Source organism: Trachypithecus francoisi, unplaced genomic scaffold (assembly GCF_009764315.1).
Source record: "Trachypithecus francoisi isolate TF-2019V2 unplaced genomic scaffold, Tfra_2.0 Lachesis_group0, whole genome shotgun sequence".
Lineage (NCBI taxonomy): Eukaryota > Metazoa > Chordata > Mammalia > Primates > Cercopithecidae > Trachypithecus > Trachypithecus francoisi.
In genome coordinates this window covers 2,359,236-2,381,828 of record NW_022681453.1, presented here as the reverse complement: position 1 = coordinate 2,381,828, position 22,593 = coordinate 2,359,236, and the positions used below count along the sequence as shown (strand labels likewise).

At 40.7% G+C, this 22,593-nt stretch overlaps 1 protein-coding gene and 1 long non-coding RNA gene across 12 annotated transcripts in view; one reads left to right on the top strand and one right to left on the bottom strand.

Moving 5' to 3' along the window:
• Positions 1–34: 34 nt before the first annotated feature.
• On the bottom strand, positions 35–22,319 carry B3GALNT1 (beta-1,3-N-acetylgalactosaminyltransferase 1 (globoside blood group)). 11 transcript variants are annotated; one of them, XM_033202665.1, is made up of 7 exons: positions 21,635–22,052; positions 21,175–21,271; positions 20,825–20,916; positions 18,914–18,950; positions 18,243–18,337; positions 5,423–5,543; positions 35–2,217 (listed from the first exon to the last, which is right to left on the bottom strand). In XM_033202665.1, exon 7 carries the CDS (start codon positions 2,181–2,183, stop codon positions 1,188–1,190), a length of 996 nt encoding a protein of 331 aa, XP_033058556.1. In that variant the 5' UTR covers positions 2,184–2,217; positions 5,423–5,543; positions 18,243–18,337; positions 18,914–18,950; positions 20,825–20,916; positions 21,175–21,271; positions 21,635–22,052; the 3' UTR covers positions 35–1,187. The 11 variants fall into 11 exon arrangements, with proteins under 11 accessions (XP_033058556.1, XP_033058536.1, XP_033058529.1 ...); XM_033202645.1 differs by lacking the exon at positions 18,914–18,950; XM_033202638.1 differs by lacking the exons at positions 5,423–5,543; positions 18,914–18,950; positions 21,635–22,052 and adding an exon at positions 22,062–22,301.
• Positions 21,612–22,593, top strand: part of LOC117079064 — a 68,070-nt gene continuing 67,088 nt past the window's right edge. Inside the window, exon 1 of the long non-coding RNA XR_004435256.1 lies at positions 21,612–21,737. This is a non-coding gene — a long non-coding RNA (uncharacterized LOC117079064). The remainder of the gene's footprint in view (positions 21,738–22,593) is intronic.

Genomic DNA, 22,593 nt, shown 5'->3' with positions numbered 1-22,593 from the left:
TCCAACAAAAGATATATCACCACATGAAGAAATATCTTTCTACAAAAGCACAAAATTTAAATCAGATTTGACTTTACACATTAGGGCTTTCATCTTGATGAGAAACTCGTAACAGCGGCAGCTTCTTTCCTATTTATTCACAAACTGATTGTTAAAAGGAAAAAAATAGGGCAGATTAATAATGCAACTTGAATCTTCAATCTTCTCTTTCCAATTCAAATGCTGGAATATGACACTCTTTTTATAATATTCTGCCCATGAGGTTCTCTCCCTTTTTTTCTGCCTTTAGAGTCCTTTCCAAAAGGAAATTACTGCCTGGCATTCTACATTATTCCTAATTTCCAGGTGGAAAAATGAGACAGATTAAGTGACTTCTAAAAACACTAGGGACTATATTTTTAAAAACAAGACAATAATTCAGATTTTCTTGCTTTAATTCTTCTCTATATTACCACAGTAAAATATTTAACAAAGTCCAAGAGATTACTGATATGCAATAATGACCTATGACTTTACATTAATGGAGTGACATATCAATAATAAACTGATCAGTTGAGTAACTGGAAAATGTTTGAATGTAAAGAATGATTCACTATCCTGTTTATATTGTATTGAAATCATCAAAACATTTAAAAACACAGAAAGTTTGGAGTAATATTAAATAATAATAACTATGAAATACTGCAACATCTTGAAGTACCTACTAAAATGACCAAAAATAGGTAAAATTTTGTTCAGTATAACTTCAGTGAAGTTTTTTGACACAGAACTATATATATTTTTAAATTGGTAATCCACATAAGATACACACAAAACCTTCAAGTGACTAGATTGTTCAATAAATAAAACTCCACAGTTTTGTTTTTATAGCCTAGTGAGCTTATAATTCAGTAACACCCTTTTAAGAAATTCTCGTCTATAGAATGACATGTCCAAATTGTTTGGTCCTATTAATTTCTTCAGCAAAAACCTCCAATTCCTTTATACTTAATTCCTCCAAATATCATCTTTGAAGGGCCTAATAAATCACAAGTGTAACCCTCCAGTCTCCAATCTGTAGGTTCTTCATGAGTTTCAGTTCAGTGTAAGCCAGCACACTGACCTCCCCTGAATTTTCCACAGTACCTACTTTATAAACACTTTGCACAGAGTATCCTGTCCTTCTAGGCTTTTTGTAGAATGTGAAGTTAATAATGGCAAGTGGTGTTCCTTAGCATGACCTGCCAAAAAGTGATGATCTCCTTGGAAGAAAAGCCATGGGCTGCAATCACACGTCTGAGTTGACAGACATCCAAATGGATTCTATATAGAAAGAAAAGATTTGTGTCTTCTGGAATATGAATGTTCACTTTTAATAAATTCAAACAGATCCCAACATAAACATCTTCAAACTTGATGGGTTTTACATGACCCATCATTTCATAGATCCTTGGCACCAAATCTCTGGACATTATATAACCCAACCCACTGCAGTATGGAGGGAACACCTTGAAAGGATACTCCTGGTATGAAATATGGGTTTTTTGGTAAAATCCTCTATAGGAATAATTATCAATTAGAGGATAACCTGTGAAAAACTTCTCTGAGTGGTTTACGTTTAAAAGATACTTCACTAAATTGCCAGTATTGATGAAAACATCAGTGTCTGTCTTCATGATGTACTTGGCATTGGGGCAAAACTCAGTTACCCACCTGAATGCCATAATGGTTTTCAAGGTCAGGTTATTATATGTGTCTAAAAAATCTTGTCGGATTATGTCACCATAAAGAAGGTGTTCTTCCTCTAAGGACAATGCCAACATTTTGTCTTCCTTTTCAGCCTCTTGGCCTAATAAGAAAAATGTAAGAACCTCATATCCCCACCAAGACTTTTTTTCACCCCAAGTAACTCTAATGGCCTGCCTGGCTTTCACATCTGAAGGGTGGGAGGTCACCAGGATGACCAGAAATGGATTTTGATGAGAGCAGTTTGAATGCTCTCGAAGTGTGAAGTGAAAGTCTTGTCTGTAAATCGGCTCATACTCATAGAAGTACATCCAGTTCACGCGTTCTATCACATTGTAGTGGGGAAGGCTGAGGTACCACATCACAAGGAAACTAAGGAGTGACAGTAGCAGGAGGCTCCATTTGAGGGATCTCAGTGACATCCTACTCGGAAGGACAGTCCAGAAAGCCGGGGCCATCCACAGCAGCTCCGAAGCACGCAAGCTGAAAGTTCTGGAAGAGTTATCGAAAATTGGATTAATATTCCACACGCAAAACACATTTTCAAAAGACATCTATCTACTCAAGGAGAGAGAGCAGAACAAAATCTCCAGAGTAAAACAAAAGGGTGTTACTGAATTATAAGCTCACTAGGCTATAAAAACAAAACAGTGTGGAGTTTTATTTATTGAACAATCTAGTCACTTGAATCTACTTCATTTAACTATAAGCAAATAGATACCAGTAACCAAAACCCATTTTAGCTTCTCACATCAAGACCAAGGTTAGACATCCTTTTATTATTTTTGGAGTAGAGTTATCCTACTCTATCTAAATTAACAGGTAACTGTTAAATATAATTCTATCCTAGGTGCAGATAGGATAGGGACAGAAAGAGATGGGTAATGGTGGGTTAAAAAATAAATCTACCATAAAAACAAATAAATAAAATGCATCTCCTCTTTATAACTATTAAAAAAGGATTTAGTTCAAGGGGATATTACTAGCCACATGCCCAAATAAACGAAGGGTCTTTCTCAGCTGTGTGTTCTGATATGGATTCTAGCAAATCCGGATAAGAAAAATCCTATAGAGATCATTATTCTATTATTAGTGACTGCTGATGTGGGATAAGGTAGAGATTCTTCACCTGAAAGGCAAGTCCTCCAGACACAAATAGGATCATCTCTCTTGAGTTTTCAAACACTGACTATGAAACAGCTTTTACTTGCCCCAAACACCACCTATCCCCTCTTTTACCTCATTGGTTAAACTCAAATGCTAGTCTAGATAGCAACTGTTTAAATCAAAGGCCCGTTCTTAGTACTAAGTTTCCACATTTCCCATTCCAACCTCTTTAGAAATCACACACCCAATCAGAATCATGGGATGGAAACTCCTAGAACACTTGCTTTTACACAGAAGTTCTAGCTGAGACAAGAGGAGGCATAGAACATTCAGACTGTAAAGTGACAGCAAGGCCTCAGCTCTGTTCCTGATCTCAAGGCAGAGGGTAGTTTATAATCTGGGATTCCATAGAGCTTTCCTTGCACCATGGGCATAGACTTCAGTCTAAGGGCATTCATGTATGTGTGTTTGCTGGACATCTTCTACTTCCAAAGACCAGGCACTAAGGAGACCAAAGGAAGCAGGAGACAGGAGAAAGAAGAAATCCCAAGACAACGTGTAAACATGGCACCACAGTGCAGTACACACTGTTTATACCAAATGCTAAGGAATTTTAGCATAAGGGACAGATGAACAACATGAGGAAGGGTGGGCTGAGGAGGCTGCTGGCAGGTGCCCTTTTACCCACAATTATATGGGGGAGAGTTCTTGGAAAGCTGGAATTCACTATGGAGAATGGACGTTAATGTCCTTATGGGAAGGCTGGTCTACCAAGGGTTCTACCTTGGGTCAACTTTAGGGTCTCTGGACATACGGCCCCTCTATCTCTTAATACATATGAAAATAACAGGATTTCAAGGCTCCTTGTTCTCTTCATCTGGTCATCTCTTACCTGCCCTGATTACGTCCCGCCACAATTATCTTTTCTATATGTAATGCTTTCCATTATTTTAACCCACACAATGCAATGTAATGTTTTAGCAAACTCTCTCCAGTTCGGTTCCATGTATATGTGTCTTGCTTCTCCACTTACATTCTATGACTTTGTTGGCAAAAACAATTTTTCTCTCAGGAGTCAAAGTGCAAGACAAAGTGAGGCCTACGGCAGGAGTGCAATGGACACTGAGGCTTGATATGCTATCTCCATTTGCAAAAGGATAAAATATAGATCTGTCCATCCAACTCCTATCCTCCCCTATCCCCTTTACTAGCCATACACTGCCAATCCCAGAAAAAAACCTGAAATGGAATAGTTTGAGAACAAGAATTATGAAATTAACACTGCCTTTCTATGTTTTCTCCTCACCTGGCTACTGAGCACTACACAACCCTTGAGGGCACCATTTACAACTCAGCCACTAACGACTTGTCATTTATTACAACAAATATCTCATTCTAACAAATCAGCAGATTTTAACAGATTTTGGAAAAACAAAGGAAAGTGTTGTAAGGGGTGCCATTTACAATTGCATATAGATGATGGAGGCCCTACTACTCTTCAACAATGGGAAGAACTTAAAATGGCAAATCTTATTATAAAAGTTACTTTTAACACATTCTATAAGCCATAGTTTCTAAATGTGAGAATGTTGACTACGGTTATGATGTCTACCATTTATGGACCCATGAATAAAATAAAGCAGCAGGAAAAAGAGGAGAAACTATCTAGTCCAAAAGTGAGGAACAGACTCTAAAGAACTGGCCAGAACAGACTAGGTCACCTACAACACATGTGGCTCCAAAGCCAGCTACTAAAGCCCACTCTCCAGCTCTGTCCTTTACCAACCAGGATGAATGGGTATGTATCTCTTGAAGCCTCAGTCTCCTGTCTCTATATTGAAGATATTAATATAGTGCAAATTAGTGATAATATATGCAAAGCTTCTGGCCTGTGTTAGGTATTCAACAAATAGAAGCTGTTATTATCAGCTGTGGTTCTTGGCATCATTTCCATCCTATTTGTGTTCTCTAAAATGATTCTTGCTGTCAAAATAGATTATCCTGAAAAGGAGGGAGGGGCAAAAAATTTTTTCATGTGGTTAAAAAATGTAATTAAAATACTAGGTAAAAATGACATGATGGCTACAAAAAGATGTTTCACAGGAAAATTAAAATATGCTAACATTCTTAGTATATTTTAAGGAACAAAGAGATATGGATAAACCACATTTTGCTAAAAAGTTCATTTAAGAATGTATATTAATCTTTACATTGATCACTGAAAGAACAAATATAGAATACATATCTTCCAAATTGATTGAGAAATAGAAGAAAGTAAGTTATCTGTCTATTCAATATAAGGTAGAAAAATCGGAAAGAAAAAGAAAAAAATGCATGCAAACAGAAAACGCAAAAGATGGCAGGAATAAATCTAAATGTGCTGTTAATTAAGGTAAATATAAATGTAAACTTATCTACTAAAAAAAGACTCTCAGGCTGGGCATGGTGGCTCATGCCTGTAATTCCAGCATTTTGGGAGGCCAAGGCAGGCGGATCACCTGATGTCAGGAGTTCAGGACCAACCTGGCCAACATGGCAAACCCCATCTCTACTAAAAACACAAACATTAGCCAGGCACAGTGGTGCATACCTGTAGTCCCAGCTACTCGGGAGGCCGAGGCAGGAGAACTGCTTAAACCGGAGAGGCAGAGGTTGCAGTGAGCTGAGATCCTGCCACTGCACTCCAGCCTGGACAATAGAGCAGCAAGACTCTGTCTCAAAATAAATAAATAAACAAACATCATTAATAAGGGGCAAAGGAGATGTTATTACTAATAGAAGAAACCATCCAAAAAGATAATTTAACAATCATGAAACTCTATAACCATGAAAACATATCATCAAAATACATAAAGCAAAACCTGAAGAGTATGAGTATAAATGGGAAAATTTATAATGGGAGATCTTTAATACATCTAAGTAACTGATACATCAAGCAGATAAAAAAGGATATGAATGCTTCAAATAATATTAATCTTGATCAAATGAAACATTTAGTAGCTTTCATCTAATAAAAAGAATAGAAACATTCATTTTTAAGACAACACATTTAAAAAGAAAATTAATAATATTAGGTAACATAAGCCTTCTCAACAATTTTAAAAACAATAATAAAGGCTACATTCTCTAACCACAGCATAATTATAAATCAATTGCAAAAATTATGGAAAACACTTACAAAATTTAAAAACCATAAAATTTCTTAAAAATTTGTTTAGAAGCCCGAGGCAGGTGGATCATGAGGTCAGGAGATCAAGACCATCCTGGCTAACACAGTGAAACCCTGTCTCTACTGAAAAAAAAAAATCAACAAAAAAATGTTTAGAAGCTCAAAATCCTTATATACACAACTTGTTTCATCCACAAATTTAAAGAGAACACCATATCTGCACTGTACACGAGCAATGTAAAACGTTTCCATGCAGTAGCTACTATACTAATCTCTTACTTGAAAATTACTGGTGTGATGGAGGAAAGACAGCATTTTTTATTTCCTGCTTTAAAGAATCATCTATAGTTCAGGGGAAGCAAATAGCTCTAACTGAAGAGAAAAAGTTCTTTATAGAAAAATGCCACTTATAGGATAGGTATCATGGCTCACACCTTAATCCTAATGCTTTGGGAGGCTAAGGTGGGAGGATTACTTGAGACTAGGAGTTCAAGATCAGCCTGGGCAACAATAGTGAGACCCTGTCTCTACAAAAAATAATAAAATTAGCCAGGCATGGTGGCATGAGCCTGTGGTCTGGCTACTCGGGAAGCTGAGGCAGAAGGATGGTTTGAGTGTGGGAGGTCCGGGCTGCAGTGAGCTGTGATTGTGCCACTGCACTGTAGCCTGGGTGACAAAGTGTGACCCTGCTTCAAAAATAAATAATTTAAAAATGTTTTAAAGAAAAATGCCAATTAGAAATGTATAGCAATCACCCCTGCAGTTTCCTGGACCATAGTTTCAGTTATCCACAGTCAACTAGAGTCTGAAAATATTAAATGAAAAATTCCAGAAATAAACAATTCATAAGCTTTAAATTGCACACTGTTCTGAGTAACATGACAAAATCTCACATAATCCTTCTCTGTCCCAGGTGGAACATGAATCCTCCCTCTTCCCAGCATATCCACACTATATATGCTACCCACCTGTTAGTCATGTAGGAGCCCTCAGTTATCAGATTCACTGTCATGGTATCTCAGTACTTGCGTCCAAGTGACCCTTATTTTACCTAATAATGGCCCCAAGGCAGAAAAGTAGGGATGCTGACAATTCAGATAGGTCAAAGAGAAGCTCAAAGTGCTTCCTTTAAGTGAAAAGGTGACCTTGGCATTCCTTGGGTAGGGTGTGGTACTACAGTGGTTTCAGGCATAGTTGGGGGACACGGTGTTGAACATAGCCCCCATGGATAAGCAGGGACTACTATAGATGGAATGACAGAATAAGAAAATTGTCATTTTGCAATCTTTCATGAAATTACTGATGATTATTCATCAGGGTTTTGATAATAAATAAAAGGTTGATGGAGAATTGGCTATCTGTATGACGCTAAAGTAACACCATGAAGATTACTTTTTAATTGCAAGAACTGAAAAAATATAAACTTTACATTAGAGGATCAGGGTGTCACCACTCTTAACCCAATGATTAATCTTAACATCATAAATGATGGAACAAACACATATTATTTATCTCCTAATGAGATATAATGTAATTTTTAACTGTAATCTAATCAAATTTTACAAGAAATACAGAGGATAGAAAGAAAAGCTAAGGAACATCACAAGAAAGCAATCAAATAAATCCATAAATATATGTCCATAAGATAATAAATAAAAGTTGGCATGTCTTCCAATGGAATCCCGTATGATAGCTAAATGAACTGGATTTGTACACAGTATATCAATTTAACTCTCAAAAATAAAACATTGAGTATAAACAAGTTATATAATGATACATGTATAAATTACCATTTATAAAAATTCTAAAACACAAGAAATGATTAACCTTTAGAAGCAACTATGTATAAATAATGATTTTTTTTTTTTAATGGGACTACAGGAAAACATACCACACCCATCAGCAGGAAGAATGAAAGGAACATGTGGTTAAAGGGGAAAAAAAACACTGGTCACAAATACTATACTATAATTAACAGCTGCTAATTCAGGGCAATGGAAATATAGGTGTTCTCTAATGTTTAGTTTTCTTTGTATTTTAAGTTTATGAAAACAAACAGGAAAAAAGCATAATAAAAATGCTTTGGATATCAGAACCAATCCACCCTAAATCTTGACTGCAACAATGACTAGTTGTATGACCTTAGGCATGTTAGTTACCTTCTCAAAAGTTTCATTTTTCAGCTATGAATCAGGCATCACAAAACCAATTCAATTATTGTGAGGTTTAATGGAAAGAACTTGGATTAACCAGTCAGCACAGAGCCTGGTCCAGGACCAAGAGCACTTAATGGTTTCTGAATATTCCCAACATAAAGCAATGCTAAATTTTTGAGGTTATAGATATCCTAAATTTCTGATTTGATCATTACACATTGTATGTATGTATCAAAATACCACATGTACCTTATAAATATGTACAACCATCAATCAATAAACGTATTTTTAAAATGATACTCAGCCATGTACACAAAGGCTCAACTGAAGTGGCCCCTGTGTTCACAGCATGTGCGCGTCACAAAAATCAAACTGGCCAGAGACCTCGGATTGGCTCATTTCCTGATAGTGAGAGCACAGGACAGCTGGCCTGCCTCCTTAGGACAGCTGAGTAGTGGGCTACAAGGACCCTGACACTGTTCTAACTCCCACGTCCCAGGGGAGGGACGGAAAGAAGAATCAACAATAGCGATGAATAGAAAACAATATGAAAAGGCCCAACAGGGAAGTATGCTATTGTTTTATTACTGACTTCTTAAATAATGCCACACATCACTGTCAAGAAAGAAATTACAACTTAAAAATAATTTCTATTTTCTAAAAGATAAACTTGACACTGTAGTTCACACCTATAATCCCAGCACTTTAGGAGGCTAAGGCGGGAGGATCGCTGGAGGCCAGGAGTTCAAGATCAACCTGGGGGAACACAGTGATACCCCATACCTACAAAAATTTTTTTAAGATAAATTTGTGCTTATATTAACTACACATGAATTTGCCAACTATACTATAAGCAATTTCCATTAAGCAAACAGTTCTTATCTATCCCACCAACTTAGTGCAATGCTGGGTGAACAGCAGGCCACCAGTAATTACTTGTTGATTTAGGGGCTGATCTTCAGCAGTTGAAAAAACATCTCAAATACTAAAAAGCTCAGAAAACCTCCAAAGATAAAAAGGTTATCAGCTTCCAGTGTATTAAGTGTACCAATGCTTCAACCATCAATGAAAGCACCACCCTCAGAGAGGGGGTAATCAGCACCTCCGTTATTAAATGCTGTAGCTTTACAGCAGCCAAAGATGGCCGTCTCCTTCCCAATGCCTCAACAATCACAGGCTGTATCTCTGTCTTATCTACAGGTGTTACAGACGCAAAAAGGCTCCGTGGGCCAAAACAACCAGAAATCATTCAAACAAACTATTATTATTATTATTATTATGTATTTTTTTGAGATGGAGTATTGCTCTGTCACCCAGGCTGGAGTGCAGTGGCGCAATCTTGGCTCACTGCAACCTCTGCCTCCTGGGTTCAAGCGATTCTCCTGCCCCAGCCTCCCGAGTAGCTGGGACTACAGGCACATGCTACCATGCCTGGCTAATTTTTGTATTTTCAGTACAGACAGGGTTTCACCATATTGGTCAGGCTGTTCTTGAACTCCTGACCTCGTGATCAACCCGCCCTGGCCTCCCAAAGTGCTGGGGTTACAGGCGTGAGCTACCACACCCAGCCTAAACTATTATTTTTTTTTTTTAGTGGAGGGCTTCTCAGAGTTTTTAGTATGTTAAGGTACATTCTCTGAGAAAAGGATATAATATGCAATGTTTCTCAAATTTCTGTGAACAAAGAACCCATTTTAATAGGTTTAATTTTCAGAGCCTCCATCAAGACTTGTATTCCTCACCTTTGGAAACCTCATCTTAGGAGATCTCTGTATTTATTGATTTAAGAGGTCAGTTTCTGTGAATTATTAAACCCATAAAAATTGTAGTTGTAGTCTGGAGTAAATACAGATTGGTTCATTTACTTCAGACAACTTTTAGGCATTATTAAAGCTGAACATACATGTACCCCACAATACAACAATCCCACTTGAGGCAGGACACTCACCATTAATGTGTATGTATGTCAAGGACATCAAGAAATATACAAGTGGGGGCTCAAGTCCTTCTAATGGCAGCCCCCCCTCAAAAAATGTACAAGAAAGGTCATTACAGCACACTAGTCATGATAGCCCCAACATGGAAACAACTCAAATATCCACCCACAATAGCAGGCACATTATCCAAAATGGACAAACTACCACACCACATCACAGCATGGACAATCTGTCAACCATAATGTTGTGTGAAAAAAGCCAAGCACATAAAGAATAGACACTATGATTCCATTTACGCAAAGCTGAAAAGTAGGCAAACTAAGCTATGGTGTTAGAATTCAGGACACTGCAACCTCTGGGGAGACGGAGGAAATATAACTGGGATGGAATGAGGCGACTTTCTAGGTGGTAGCCATGTTTACTCTGACAATTCACCTTACTTACTCTGTTTACTCTGACAATTCACCTTACAACTTTTACACTCACCTTTTTGCATGTCATACTTCATTACAAACATTTTTTAAAAGCCTGGCAGTCCAGTCAGTCATTCTGTGTATCACTGTGGGCACTCAGTGTTAACAAGTATTAACAATGGTACCAGGAGAGGGCAACAGTAACTGCTTCCAGGCACCAGATCATGTAATCTTCATAAGAGTCCCATGAATTAAGGTGCTTTAAAAACCCCTATTATCCCCTTTTAATAGGTGAGAAAACTAAGGCTTAGGGAGAGTCAATATGCTCAAAATCACAGGCTTGTAAGTGGTGGAGACAAACTCAAACAAGACTCCAGATCTCATGTTCTTGGCTGCTAGATTCCAGGGAGTGTGCTGCCTGCTCACTATGCTTCCTATGCTAAAGAGCTCTTCTGACCAGAGCTGCTTTGAGTTTTAATTTCTTGCAACCATTGAACCTTGATATAAACAGTATAGCAGCATCACAGCCTTATCATTTTCACAAGGAAGACTCAAAATTCCTACCCTTAAAACCTAAAATACAAATTTTTAACAAGAATAGTAACTAATTGTTCATGCAGATACACACTTTTTTATTTTACTCCAAAAACATACTGGAAATCACTAGAAAATAAATGGGGGTATCGGTGTTCATATGCAAAGACTCCAGGAAAACAGACAAACAGAGATACTACAACGGCACAACTATTTAAGCCAAAATAACCCGAAACTCTTTCCTGGAGTGCAAAAATGTTGGTTATTTCCTGCAAAAAGAAATCAAATGTAATTATTAAAAAATATATTTATTCTAATTGCAAATGTATTATGTTCATTACAGAAAATTTAGGGAATGCCAAAAAAGGGCAGAGACAATAAAAGCTTAAAAATAACAATATTAACATCAAAAAAAAAATTTAGAGATGTGTCCTTGCTATGTTTCCCAGGCTGGAGAGCAGTGGCTATTCACACACACAATCATCCTCGAACTCCTGGCCTCAAGTGATCCACCCCAGTAGCTAGGACCACAGGCATGTGTTACAACGCCAGCAACAATGTTTCAGATTTTTTTATGAAGATCTGTTAAGTCTCTGGTTGCAAGGGTTTATATAAGCCTCTCTCTCATCTGCTACTACTACTCCCTCCCAATCCTATTTCAACCACATGGCTTCCATTATTTTTGATTTTTTAAATTTTTTCTTAATTAAAAAATATATAAATATATAGAGATAGAGTCTTGCTATGTTACCCAAGCTGGTCTCGAACTCTGGGACTCAAGCAATCCTCCCACTGCAGCCTCTTAAAGTGCTAGGATTATAGATGTGGGCCACCAAACTCGGCCTGGCTCCCATTCTTATCCCTGAATATGTCAACTATTTTCCTCCCTTGCAGAGCCTGCACCTACTCTGCCCCTCCAACCAAAAAGCTGGTTCTTGGAAAGGCAGGCTCCTTCTCATGCCTCAGATCTCAGCACAGTGTCACTTAGGAGAGTCCGTCCGTGACCCCTTATCTCAAGTAGTTCTCCCAAAACTTATTTTCTATCACATCCCTCGTTATTCCCTTCCGTTAAGTACATGAACCTGCTTTGATTAAGGAATAGGCCAAGGCGAACATTCGGGCCAAAGTGACTTAGCAAGTTTAGGGCACAGGCACACACACTTAACTTGTTAGATAACCTGTCTGTGTAAGTTTATATTTGGCTTCGAGTCACTATTGTTTGTAAAAGGTACAACTGCCCTGCTGATGCTGTGCACAGGGCTTGGGTTGGCTTGACATGGCTTGGGGGTGCACTAATGCCCAGAGAGAGTAATGCTACTGACCCCTGTAAGGGAGAGTGGGTCGCCTTGAAGGCGGGAAGGGGGACTTATGCCCAGAGGGAAAAAGTAGGCTGCTAACCCTGATGCTGGCATTGTAGGCCAGGGAGTGCAGCTGCAAGGATGGGGACAGCAGGAGCAGGCTCATAAGAGGAGCCACAAAGCTGAAGCAAACAACCAAGATAAAGAAACCGTGAGAAAAAGTTACTGTAAGTAAGCTGCTGATTAAAAAGCTACTGAATAAAACTACATTTCACCTGCCTACAGCCCCCCGAGTGTTCCTTCAGCTATTCGCCCATCCACCCACTCCCCTCGGACCTCAGCTGGGACTCAAACCTAACATCTTGTCGGACATCAGCTGGGACTTAAACCTAACACCTTCTCAGCATTTAACCCTATCCAGACTTTTAAAAATCTATTTCTATTTGTTTATTGTCTGTTCCCTTCAAAAGAATATAAGATTGAAGAGGGGGAAAACCTGACCCATCTTATTCACTGCCATATATCCAGTGTCTAACATATAGTAGACTCTCTGTAATATTTGCATACTTTGCAAATGGTTTGGTAACGTACTTCTATCCACTTAGTAAATATTCCCAAGAATAAATTGAATCCAAAAGTAAATTGAATTTGTTAGATTACGCTTTTCCTCAGCTCTCTTCTAATAACAAAACCTTATTGTAATAGGCTATGCTGATTCTGATCATGTGCATTTTAAAAGGTCAAAAACAAAAAACAAATTTTAGTTAAATTTTAGGTCCAAGCATGCTAGATTCAGGATCATCCATACGCTAACTATTACAGATAATTACCAAACTACTGTCAGTTTTGCAACATTCTAACTTTTCTTCTACATAAAATACTGCAAAGGGAGTGGAAATCTTAATTGCCTAAAAAAAGGTCCTGTGCATATTAAGTTTAATTCAAATCATCATTACATCAATCATGTATATTCCTTGTTATATAACTCACATATCAATTCACATATTTGAGGGAAATTCCACCAGTACCCCTTCAAACTAAACACATTAACTCATAAAGCAATATAAAACTCTACCATTCAATTAGACTCATCAATTACACATCTTTTTCACAACTCACTGCTGCTTTGTGTTTGAGGACCTCCCCTGATTATATAGAAATAAACACAGCCAGTGCCATCTGACCACTACTTTCCCCCCCCTTCTTTAACCCAGTGGTTCTCACTTTGCACACATTACAATCTCCTGAAGAACTCGAAAAACACTGGAAGCAAAGCTGGATGCCAGACCAACTAAATCAGAGTTTCAGAGTGTGGCAGGGCTCCGGTGGCAGTAATTTTAGTATATGTGCTGCCGAAGCGAGCACCAGGTGGCATTATTTTTTAAAGCTCCCAGGTGATTTGAATGTGCTGCCTAGACCACCCACCCCCCCCAAAAGTGTATAGTGTATGGGCACCACCTGGGAGTGTATTAGGACTGCAAAGCCCCAAGCCCCACCCCAGACCTAGTGAATCAGAAACATTTTTAACAGGTGCCTTGTGGACATACTGAAGTTCAAACTTCAGTATGAAGCAATGAAATTCACTTCAGCAAATTACTCAACCTTTTTAAGGTTCAGTTACCTTATCTGTAAAATGGGAGCAATAATATCTTTCTCGTGGGGTTTACTGCGAGAGCTACATGAAATAAAATGTTCTAAACATCTAGGATGGGGCTGGCACACAGTAAGGGCTAAGTAGATGATATTGCTGCTATTATTAGAGTCCACACTATATGCTTCCTCTACAAATATTATTCGTCTACATCTCCTTTACAAACCTTGCTCCTAACTCCCAAATGTGTCTTATATGGTATGATGTTCTCTATAATACAATTAAACATGCAAATAAATCTTAGTGGATCCACCTTCTCCTTCCAAATCAGTAAGTCTTCTCCTAGAGTCCAAGGATTCTGCTTCCCCTAGAATCTCCCAGTGCCTGATGTTTGCTATCCTGCAAATACGAGCCCCCAAGAACTACTGGTAGAGATTCACAAGGCCAAATGCGCACTTTTTGGTTCCTCCTCTGCACATGTGCTCCCCTCTCCCGGGATCTTTCTTTCTGCCCCATAGTCTTCCTACAAGCGAACATCATTTTTTTCTGGGCACCACTCACACTGTCAAAAGTCTCGCCATAGGCACTTGTAGGAACTGGAGGAGAGCTGCAAAATACAAGAACCTTTTCCAGCTGTAGTGCGTGTGATATTCAAGTGGCGTCAGGCTACTTTGAGGATTGTGCATATTTGATATGATTTACATTTTCCTCCTTACTTTGGAGCATACAGCTGGACATATAACAGGAAATTTTATTTACTGAATGAATAGCAATTGGTATATTTGCTTAATTTGATAACACGTAAAAATGAAATACACTTTACTCTGTCAGGGCAAACAAAGGCTTACATTAAAAAGAACCTGCTTTCTACTCTATCCAACCTCTTCATACTCCCCTCTCTCTAAAATTTTAGCAATAGTCCTTGCTTGGTTCTGGCACTGTAGTAAGCATGTTTTATATTTCCATTTGTTTGATGATTACAGCAATCTTATGAAGTTGGAACCATTATTATAACATTTATCTTTCAGCTAACCAGACTGAGATTTGGACACCTGTTCACTAGTCAGGGTGTCAGAGTCTGCAGAGCCAAGCACTGAAAACTCGGCTATCTTCACCACCCCAAGTGGAGTCTGTAGCCACTACACTACAAAAGCTTCCCTCCTGCCTTGTTTTATCCTACTGGCCTGGTGTCTTCATACTTTCATAGTGCAGCACCTCTGTTCTTCCTCAGAGGTGAAGAGTTGTCAAAGTTAAACCACAAACTTTTGCGCAGGCATGGTGGCTCATGTCCGTAATTCCAGCACTTTGGGAGGTCAAGGCGGGCAGACTGCTTGAGGCCAGGAGTTCAAGACCAGCCTGGCAACATGGTGAAACCTCGTCTCTACTAAAAATACAACAATTAGCCAGGCACACTGGTGCATGCCTATAATGCCAGCTATTTGAGTGGCTAAACCAGAAACTTTAAAGAAAGGGAAGTCTAGTCCAATTCCCATGCAAATCATGCTGAGCTCTTCCAAATCCTCACCCAGTTTTCAACAAGTCTTCCCCAACAAGTTCACTTTTTGGCAATGGAGAAATCCCTGAAGGGACTAATGTTAATCTGTATTCCAAATAACCCTGAATACGTTGCTGAGACTCTGTAAACATTAGTGAACACTTATGACACAAATGCAATGACCATCAGGAGGTAGAAGAGATTCACTGAGAATGCTCTGTTTGACTGACTTAAGCCCTATTTTCAACAGGGTTCTTCAACAGAAGATCAAGGTAATGCCTAGATAACACCTAAGAATCAAGCTTCTCTGTAAAGAAAGCTGGGCACTTAAAGTCCTTCTGAACAAAATGGGAAAATGTGAGTAATGACAGTGGTTAGATGGCTTAAAAATCGGCTGATCCATCATAGCCAGTGTATTTTTCATGCAGTCATTTGTTCAAGAAACATTTTTTGGGCTTGTGCTGGACTCGGAATAGTGTTACACAAAAGTGCCAGAGATCTGCCCTCCTGCTGATGTTCTAAGGTTGACTGGAGCATCTCTGTCAAACTGGGGGAAAAAAATCACAGGCCTATCTTTAGCCTTTTCTCATTTCATACTTCTAATTAAAGACAAAGGAGCCGGGCGCAGTGGCTCAAGCCTGTAATCCCAGCACTTTGGGAGGCCGAGACGGGCGGATCACGAGGTCAGGAGATCGAGACCATCCTGGCTAACACGGTGAAACCTCGTCTCTACTAAAAATACAAAAAAAAAAAAAACTAGCCGGGCGAGGTGGCGGGCGCCTGTAGTCTCAGCTACTCGGGAGGCTGAGGCAGGAGAATGGCGTAAACCCGGGAGGCAGAGCTTGCAGTGAGCTGAGATCCGGCCACTGCACTCCAGCCCGGGCGACAGAGCGAGACTCCGCCTCAAAAAAAAAAAAAAAAAAAAAAGACAAAGGAATGTGGGCTTATTCAATTTTGTAGGCAAGAAAAACACAGGAAAAAAATGACAAATTCATTAAAATATGTAATTACAATCCAAAAGGTTTTAACAGGTGAGAAAAAGCTAAAGACAGCAAGACGAAATTTGATGGGAACACATTTATTGTCCCAAGTCAGAGTTCGAAAAATCAGCTGTACAAGAGGAGGATGGGGGGCCATTTTAACAGCAGCCTACACAGACCTTACGGTTTAGCTGAGTATGAGTCCAATATGATAAAAGGTGGTGATGTAAAGGAATAACTGGGCAGTCAGGAAACAAGGATTTTAGTTCTGGCAGGGAGGCAAGTCATTGAATTTGAGGAGTTATTCCTCAACAGAATTTTAGGGCATTGGGCTAGGTTACCTATCAGGCTCCATCTGGCCCTATCAGCACAGAGATGATGTTCATTCTTGCACACCACTGTGTCCCCAGCCCCTAGCATAGTGCCTGGCACATAGGAAGCACTCCCAAGTACTTGTGAATGAATGGCAGTGCTGACAGAAACTCTACAAGTGAATACCAGATTGTGTCCCCCTTCTCTCTCTCTCTCTCACACACACACCCCCACCCCCACCCCAATACACTCCTAGATTCAAGAAATGGAAAAAGCATCTGGGCAAAAGGGGTCATAATTCCATAGCCCCATATGAGTTCCATTTCGAAAGGGTCACTGACAAGTTAGAAGAAGGTAACTCGTTCGGTGAAGGGTTCTATCATCTGCATAAGGATTGCATGACATGTGGCTGAAGGAACTGGGATGTTCTGTTCTGGAGGCAAGAAAAGCTTAGAAAGGCATGGTAGAGATTTTCAAATTATTTTGAATAATATGTAAGTTTCACTCCAGAAGGCAAATGAGAAACCAAAAATAGTGTTATTCTAAGAAATGTCGAAGGTCCCTTCTAACTACAAGGTTCCACAACTTTGTTATTGATGTTTCAAATGTAGTTCATAGAAAAGGTTTAATTTTGGCATATTTTAAATTGTTCAATTTTTAAGAATGAATTTGAAGTATTTACTGAGTTTAAGAAAAACCCCACCTCAAGCACCACTCTCTGTAGCTGTCACACAGTTTTAGATAGACAGTAAGTATAAATACCTATACTCCATCACCATTTCTCAATTCTGCCCTTGAAACCCTGCTGGTTGCAGCACTACCACCCTCAGGTATCTTCTAAGATGTATGGGAGAATGTGTTTCATTAAAGTGGAAGCCTGCTGCTTCCCTGTGCTGAGGTAGAAGACACCTGAGTTTTTAAAGACACATGTAAGTAAGACATATTATATATACTGTTTGCAAACAAACTACTTTCTTGTAGGTAAAACAATCCCTGTATATGGGAATCTCTGATAGATTTCTAGGTTGTGGCATGCAGAATCTTTTACGGATTTCTGGGTTTGGGCTGAGAAAAATGAGGAGCAAACAAAAGCAGCAGGACTTCAGAAGGAAAATTTAGCTGCAATTTTCTTTTTGCTTCTGCCCTACTGCATATTCCAATAAGAACATAAAAAAATCACTCTTAATAATTTGCAATACACGTCAGGATTTTTAGCAGGGCTTTTTTTTTTAAAGGCACAGTGAACTTCTGGACACTATACAAGTTTACAGTGCTTCTAACTATAATTTACAAAGCACATTTCATGTCACTGTAAAATTTGTGTTAACATCAATCCCATTTTTCAGGGAACAGTGCAGCCCAGGTAGAGGAAGACATGGAATCCAAACTCAAGCCCTTCAACTCCAAATGCCAAGTTCCTTCTGCCAGGGCATAGTGCCCCAGGAGAGACCACCCTCACACCTAATCTCACAGCCTCCTGAGATTCCTAGGTAGGGAGCAAAGAATGCAGCAGAAGCAGACACACCTTTACACTCGGGGTGAGTAGCTGGAGAGCACCACGTGATAGAGCAGTCAGTGGAAAGAGCCAACAGGTCAACCCGGTCCAGGGAGTTAGGAAAACTGGAGCAAAGATCACACAAGTCAGGCAGAACAGCAGCAAGACAGCTAAAAGCTGGGCTTTCTGTGTCTGTTTTGTTACAAACAGCTTTATCCACTGGAGGATGGGCATCGGAGAGCTGCTCTAGTTAACATTTCTTCCCATTACTACCCTAACTTGAGAATATTACAGATCTTTACCATTCTTGTTAGTTAAGTCATCAATTACCTTTGCCTTAGTCATCTGAGGGTATTTCATTCATTCACTCGGTGTTCTGGACCTGTGTTAGAGGTTGGCGTAGCAGTTGGGAAGCAGACAGACAAGACCTGTCCTCAAGCTGCAGACACTCAATGCAGAGCACGGTGGAAGACTCACAACTACACATACCGAACGTCATGAGTGAGGCCCACCTAGAGAATATGGGGAGGCTTTCCAGCTCAAATGTTTCTAAATTAGTGACCAAAATCCACAGCAGGGAACTAAGCTTGCACTCTCAGAATGTGTTAGTGCCCAATAGAGGCATACATTTAGAGCCTGTATCAGTATAGAGAAAGGAACTATTTAATGTTAAGAGATAAAACTTGATGGTAACTTTTTACCTTAGAAAGTGCGTAACTCCATTCTCAATGACAAAGTCTGTAACCAAAATAGTAGCCAAATATAATTCCAGATACGAGATATAGTTTGAGCCCTCATGTCATGCTGCAGGAATAGGTGGCTGCAGACTTGTGAAATGCTTTAAGAGGAGGATTTTGTTATTCTAACTTTTATGAGACTGTTCAAAATGCACAGCTTGAGAGTTTAGCAGAAATCCATGTTCTATCCCAGAAGTGGGCAAACTTTTTTTCCCCATAAAAGGTAGATAGTAAATATTTTCTTTGTGGGCCCTAGGGTCTGTCTCAGCTACTCCATTCTGCTTTTGCATAGAAAGTGGTAACTCCATTCTTGAAAACAAACTCTGGAAACAAAACAGCTAAATATAGTTCTAGGTAAGAGACACAGAAAGAAAAGCCACAGACAATGGGATCCTAGTTACCTACCTGTATTCAGAGTCAAAAATACATGGAGTGGGAAACTGATAACCTACTGTAGCTTTTAGTTCCTTAATATCTCAGAGATTCAAGGAGTGCAGGTTATCTCCCCCAGCCAAATCTCCCAACCTTCAGGCACTTGGGGCCCTACCCTACAGATGTTCTGTAGCTTCATCTTCCTTCTCCATGCTGATGTGCCCCTACAAATTGCCGTATTTCTAGCTCATCCTTTCATCTTCCTCTAGCCTCTAATTCACAATATGCCAAAAGGCCTGGTAACAAAAGCAAATCAGTGTTTATAATATACAACTTTTTTATTAGTATAAAAGCATTGTTCATAGTCCCAAGAGAGATGTTTGCCTAACAGTTTGCTGTTAAATGAACTGTAACTTTTGAATGCATCTGTTGTGCAAGATCATTAAGAGTACCCTGTTTGATCCCACATGCTTGACCCCATCCATGTGGCTATGTACCACATAGTGGGAGTTTACCCCACAGTGAGCAACAATGATCCATCCCTCTAAAAGCTTATTTGGTCTGGACACAATGTAGTTGTGAAAGGGACAAAGGCATTTCCTAAAAGGGAGCTCTACCTGCATCATCCAATGGTGGATGGAACAAAGCTGGAGGCTGAGCACAAAAAGAGACATCATCCATCCAAAGGGGAAAGAGAAAAAGTACTCAATGGAGCATTTTCTTAGGGATAAAGGGAGTTGAGTCAGAACTTGAAGTTGAATATGACCCACCAAATTAACTTTTTTTTTTTTTTTTTTTTGAGATGGAGTTTCGCTCTGTCACCCAGGCGGCTAGAGTGCAGTGGCCGGATCTCAGCTCACTGCAAGCTCCGCCTCCCGGGTTTACGCCATTCTCCTGCCTCAGCCTCCGAGTAGCTGGGACTACAGGCGCCAGCCACCTCGCCCGGCTAGCTTTCTGTGTTTTTTAGTAGAGACGGGGTTTCACCGTGTTAGCCAGGATGGTCTCGAACTCCTGACCTCGTGATCCGCCCGTCTCGGCCTCCCAAAGTGCTGGGATTACAGGCTTGAGCCACCGCGCCTGGCCCAAATTAACTTTTTATAGTTATCGGGTTTTCCTGAAGAACCATGGTATTTTAATAGTTCAATATTTTAGAAAATATGTATATTATTAGAGCCGGATGAGGTGGCACACACCTGAAGTCGTGGCTACTCTGCAGGCTGAGGTCGAAGGATTATTTGAGCCCAGGGGTTCCAGTCTAGCCTGGGCAACATAAAGAGGCCTTGTCTCTGTTTTTCAAGCAAGAAAAAAGACAGAAAATATATATTATCCGAAATGGCTTAGTAGAATTTCACTCTTGAAGTTCTTCAAATCCTCTGATGAAAGAATCATACTAGAATATACAACAAACTTCGTGGCTGCATCAACGATCCTTAAACCTTGTAAAGGGCATTATTACGGACATTATTAATCAATTAGGATAATTTATAAGTAAGATGAACTCACCTGTGGAATTCCGGATGAAATTAAAGCTTACGTTTTTTGTTGTTTTCTGTATTCCATGCTTTAATTAAAACACTCAGATCTGCGGTGAATTACTGAACAGAAGAACAGAAAAAAAAAATGGCCATTCATTTGAATGAACATTTTAGTCTATGAGGGCAAAAAATGTCAGTCTCTTATCTCTTAAAACAGTTCTCTTCTACAGACTGATACACGTTCGATAATTTGTGCTTTTATCAAGCGTCGACACATACTAAGAGCACAAATTCAGCGCCCTTCTTTTGCTTAAGCCTTCTGGGAGAAGCTAAAAAACTTGTTCCCAGTTAAACACCGCAAACCCAAATTTTCCTTACCTCTGAAAACAGAAAAAAAGACACGGTTTGGCAATTTCCTCCTTGACAGCTTTTCCGACAACACAGCCACCTCCTAAAAGCAGGCACTCTGTGCAAACTGCAGAGGAAACAAAATCATGAAAGCCCGGCAAATCTCCCTCCTAAATCCAGCAGTAAGAAGGTGAACGGGTACTGAATTCAACGACTACCCGTGCTTGAGGATGGCATCATTCCTTCCTGCTTGGAAAAGTGACACTCCGTTGCACCTCTAGGAATCCTTTTAAAACGCCTTGTATGCTCCTTAACACCGCCTGTAGGAATCCCGTAGCCCTAGCCCCGCAGGATTTCCTTCTCTCCCCGCCCCTTCTCCTCATTCCCCATTGACTTTCACATTCCTTCCCAATCCTTCCGACAGCCCTGCGCCGGGGCCCTTCCCCAGCGCTCCAAGAAAGCGTTCGCCGCAGGCCTGTTAGGGGCTCACCAATACCGTAACACCGTTCCCGTCCTCTTCCTCCGCACCGCTGTAAACGCCCCGGGTCGCTACCCGGATCTGACGGTGGCTGGACCGCCACAGGCGACGCAAGGTAAGGTGGACAACCAGCGGCTGCCGCCGCGGCCTGGGCCCTCCGCGTAGCCCACTGCCCCGCTAGGCCCCTTCTTCCGCGCTTACCGGAGGCGGGGAGCTGCTCGTCACTGAGGCCCGAGCCCGAGCGCCAGGGCGCGGCGGCTTTACCTGGGCCACGCTCACCTCCAAAGGAGTAGGCGGTGCCTCCCGGCCTCGCTGCCAGGGTCTAGGCGTTTACAAGGATGGCGCGTTCCGAGAAAGGCGGGTCCAGTGGCCACGCCCGCCACCCAGCCGCAGGTCTCAACCGCCTCGGAGACTCTGCAGGGCCGCCCTTGTCACTCACCTCCTGTGCTTGGCGCGCACCCAGCTCGGAAGAGGGAAGGTGGACGGCGCTCCTGCCCTGCGCACACACGCAGTCTCCCCGCAGCCGCACGCACGGCCGGGCGCGCGCAGACCACGCGCCGGGGCCGCGACCGGAAGCCCCTGGCTGCACGCGCGGCCCAGGTGGCCCCCCGCCCTGTGAGCTCGCACGGCGCGCCCTCTTGATCCTCGCGGTCATCTTGCATTCCGAGCACGACCGTGTTACGTATGCCTTTAGTTGATGCTGGCCAAGATTAGACAACTTAGTGGCAGACGTCGAGCTAGGATATCTGTTTAAGATCCTTGGCCTGGAGGCGGCCCTGGAGGGATTTTCTTGTTAAGCTTCATACAGAACTAATTAGGAAAGCAGAAACCTTAGGAGGAGTTCTTTGCTGTCTCAGAAGAAATGCCCGTTCTTCTTCCGGAATCGATGGGGAATGGAGTTGGCGGTAAGAGACACGTCAGGTTTCAATGGCCTGTGTATGGATGGGAGTCCCAGGGAGTTGCTTTTGTAC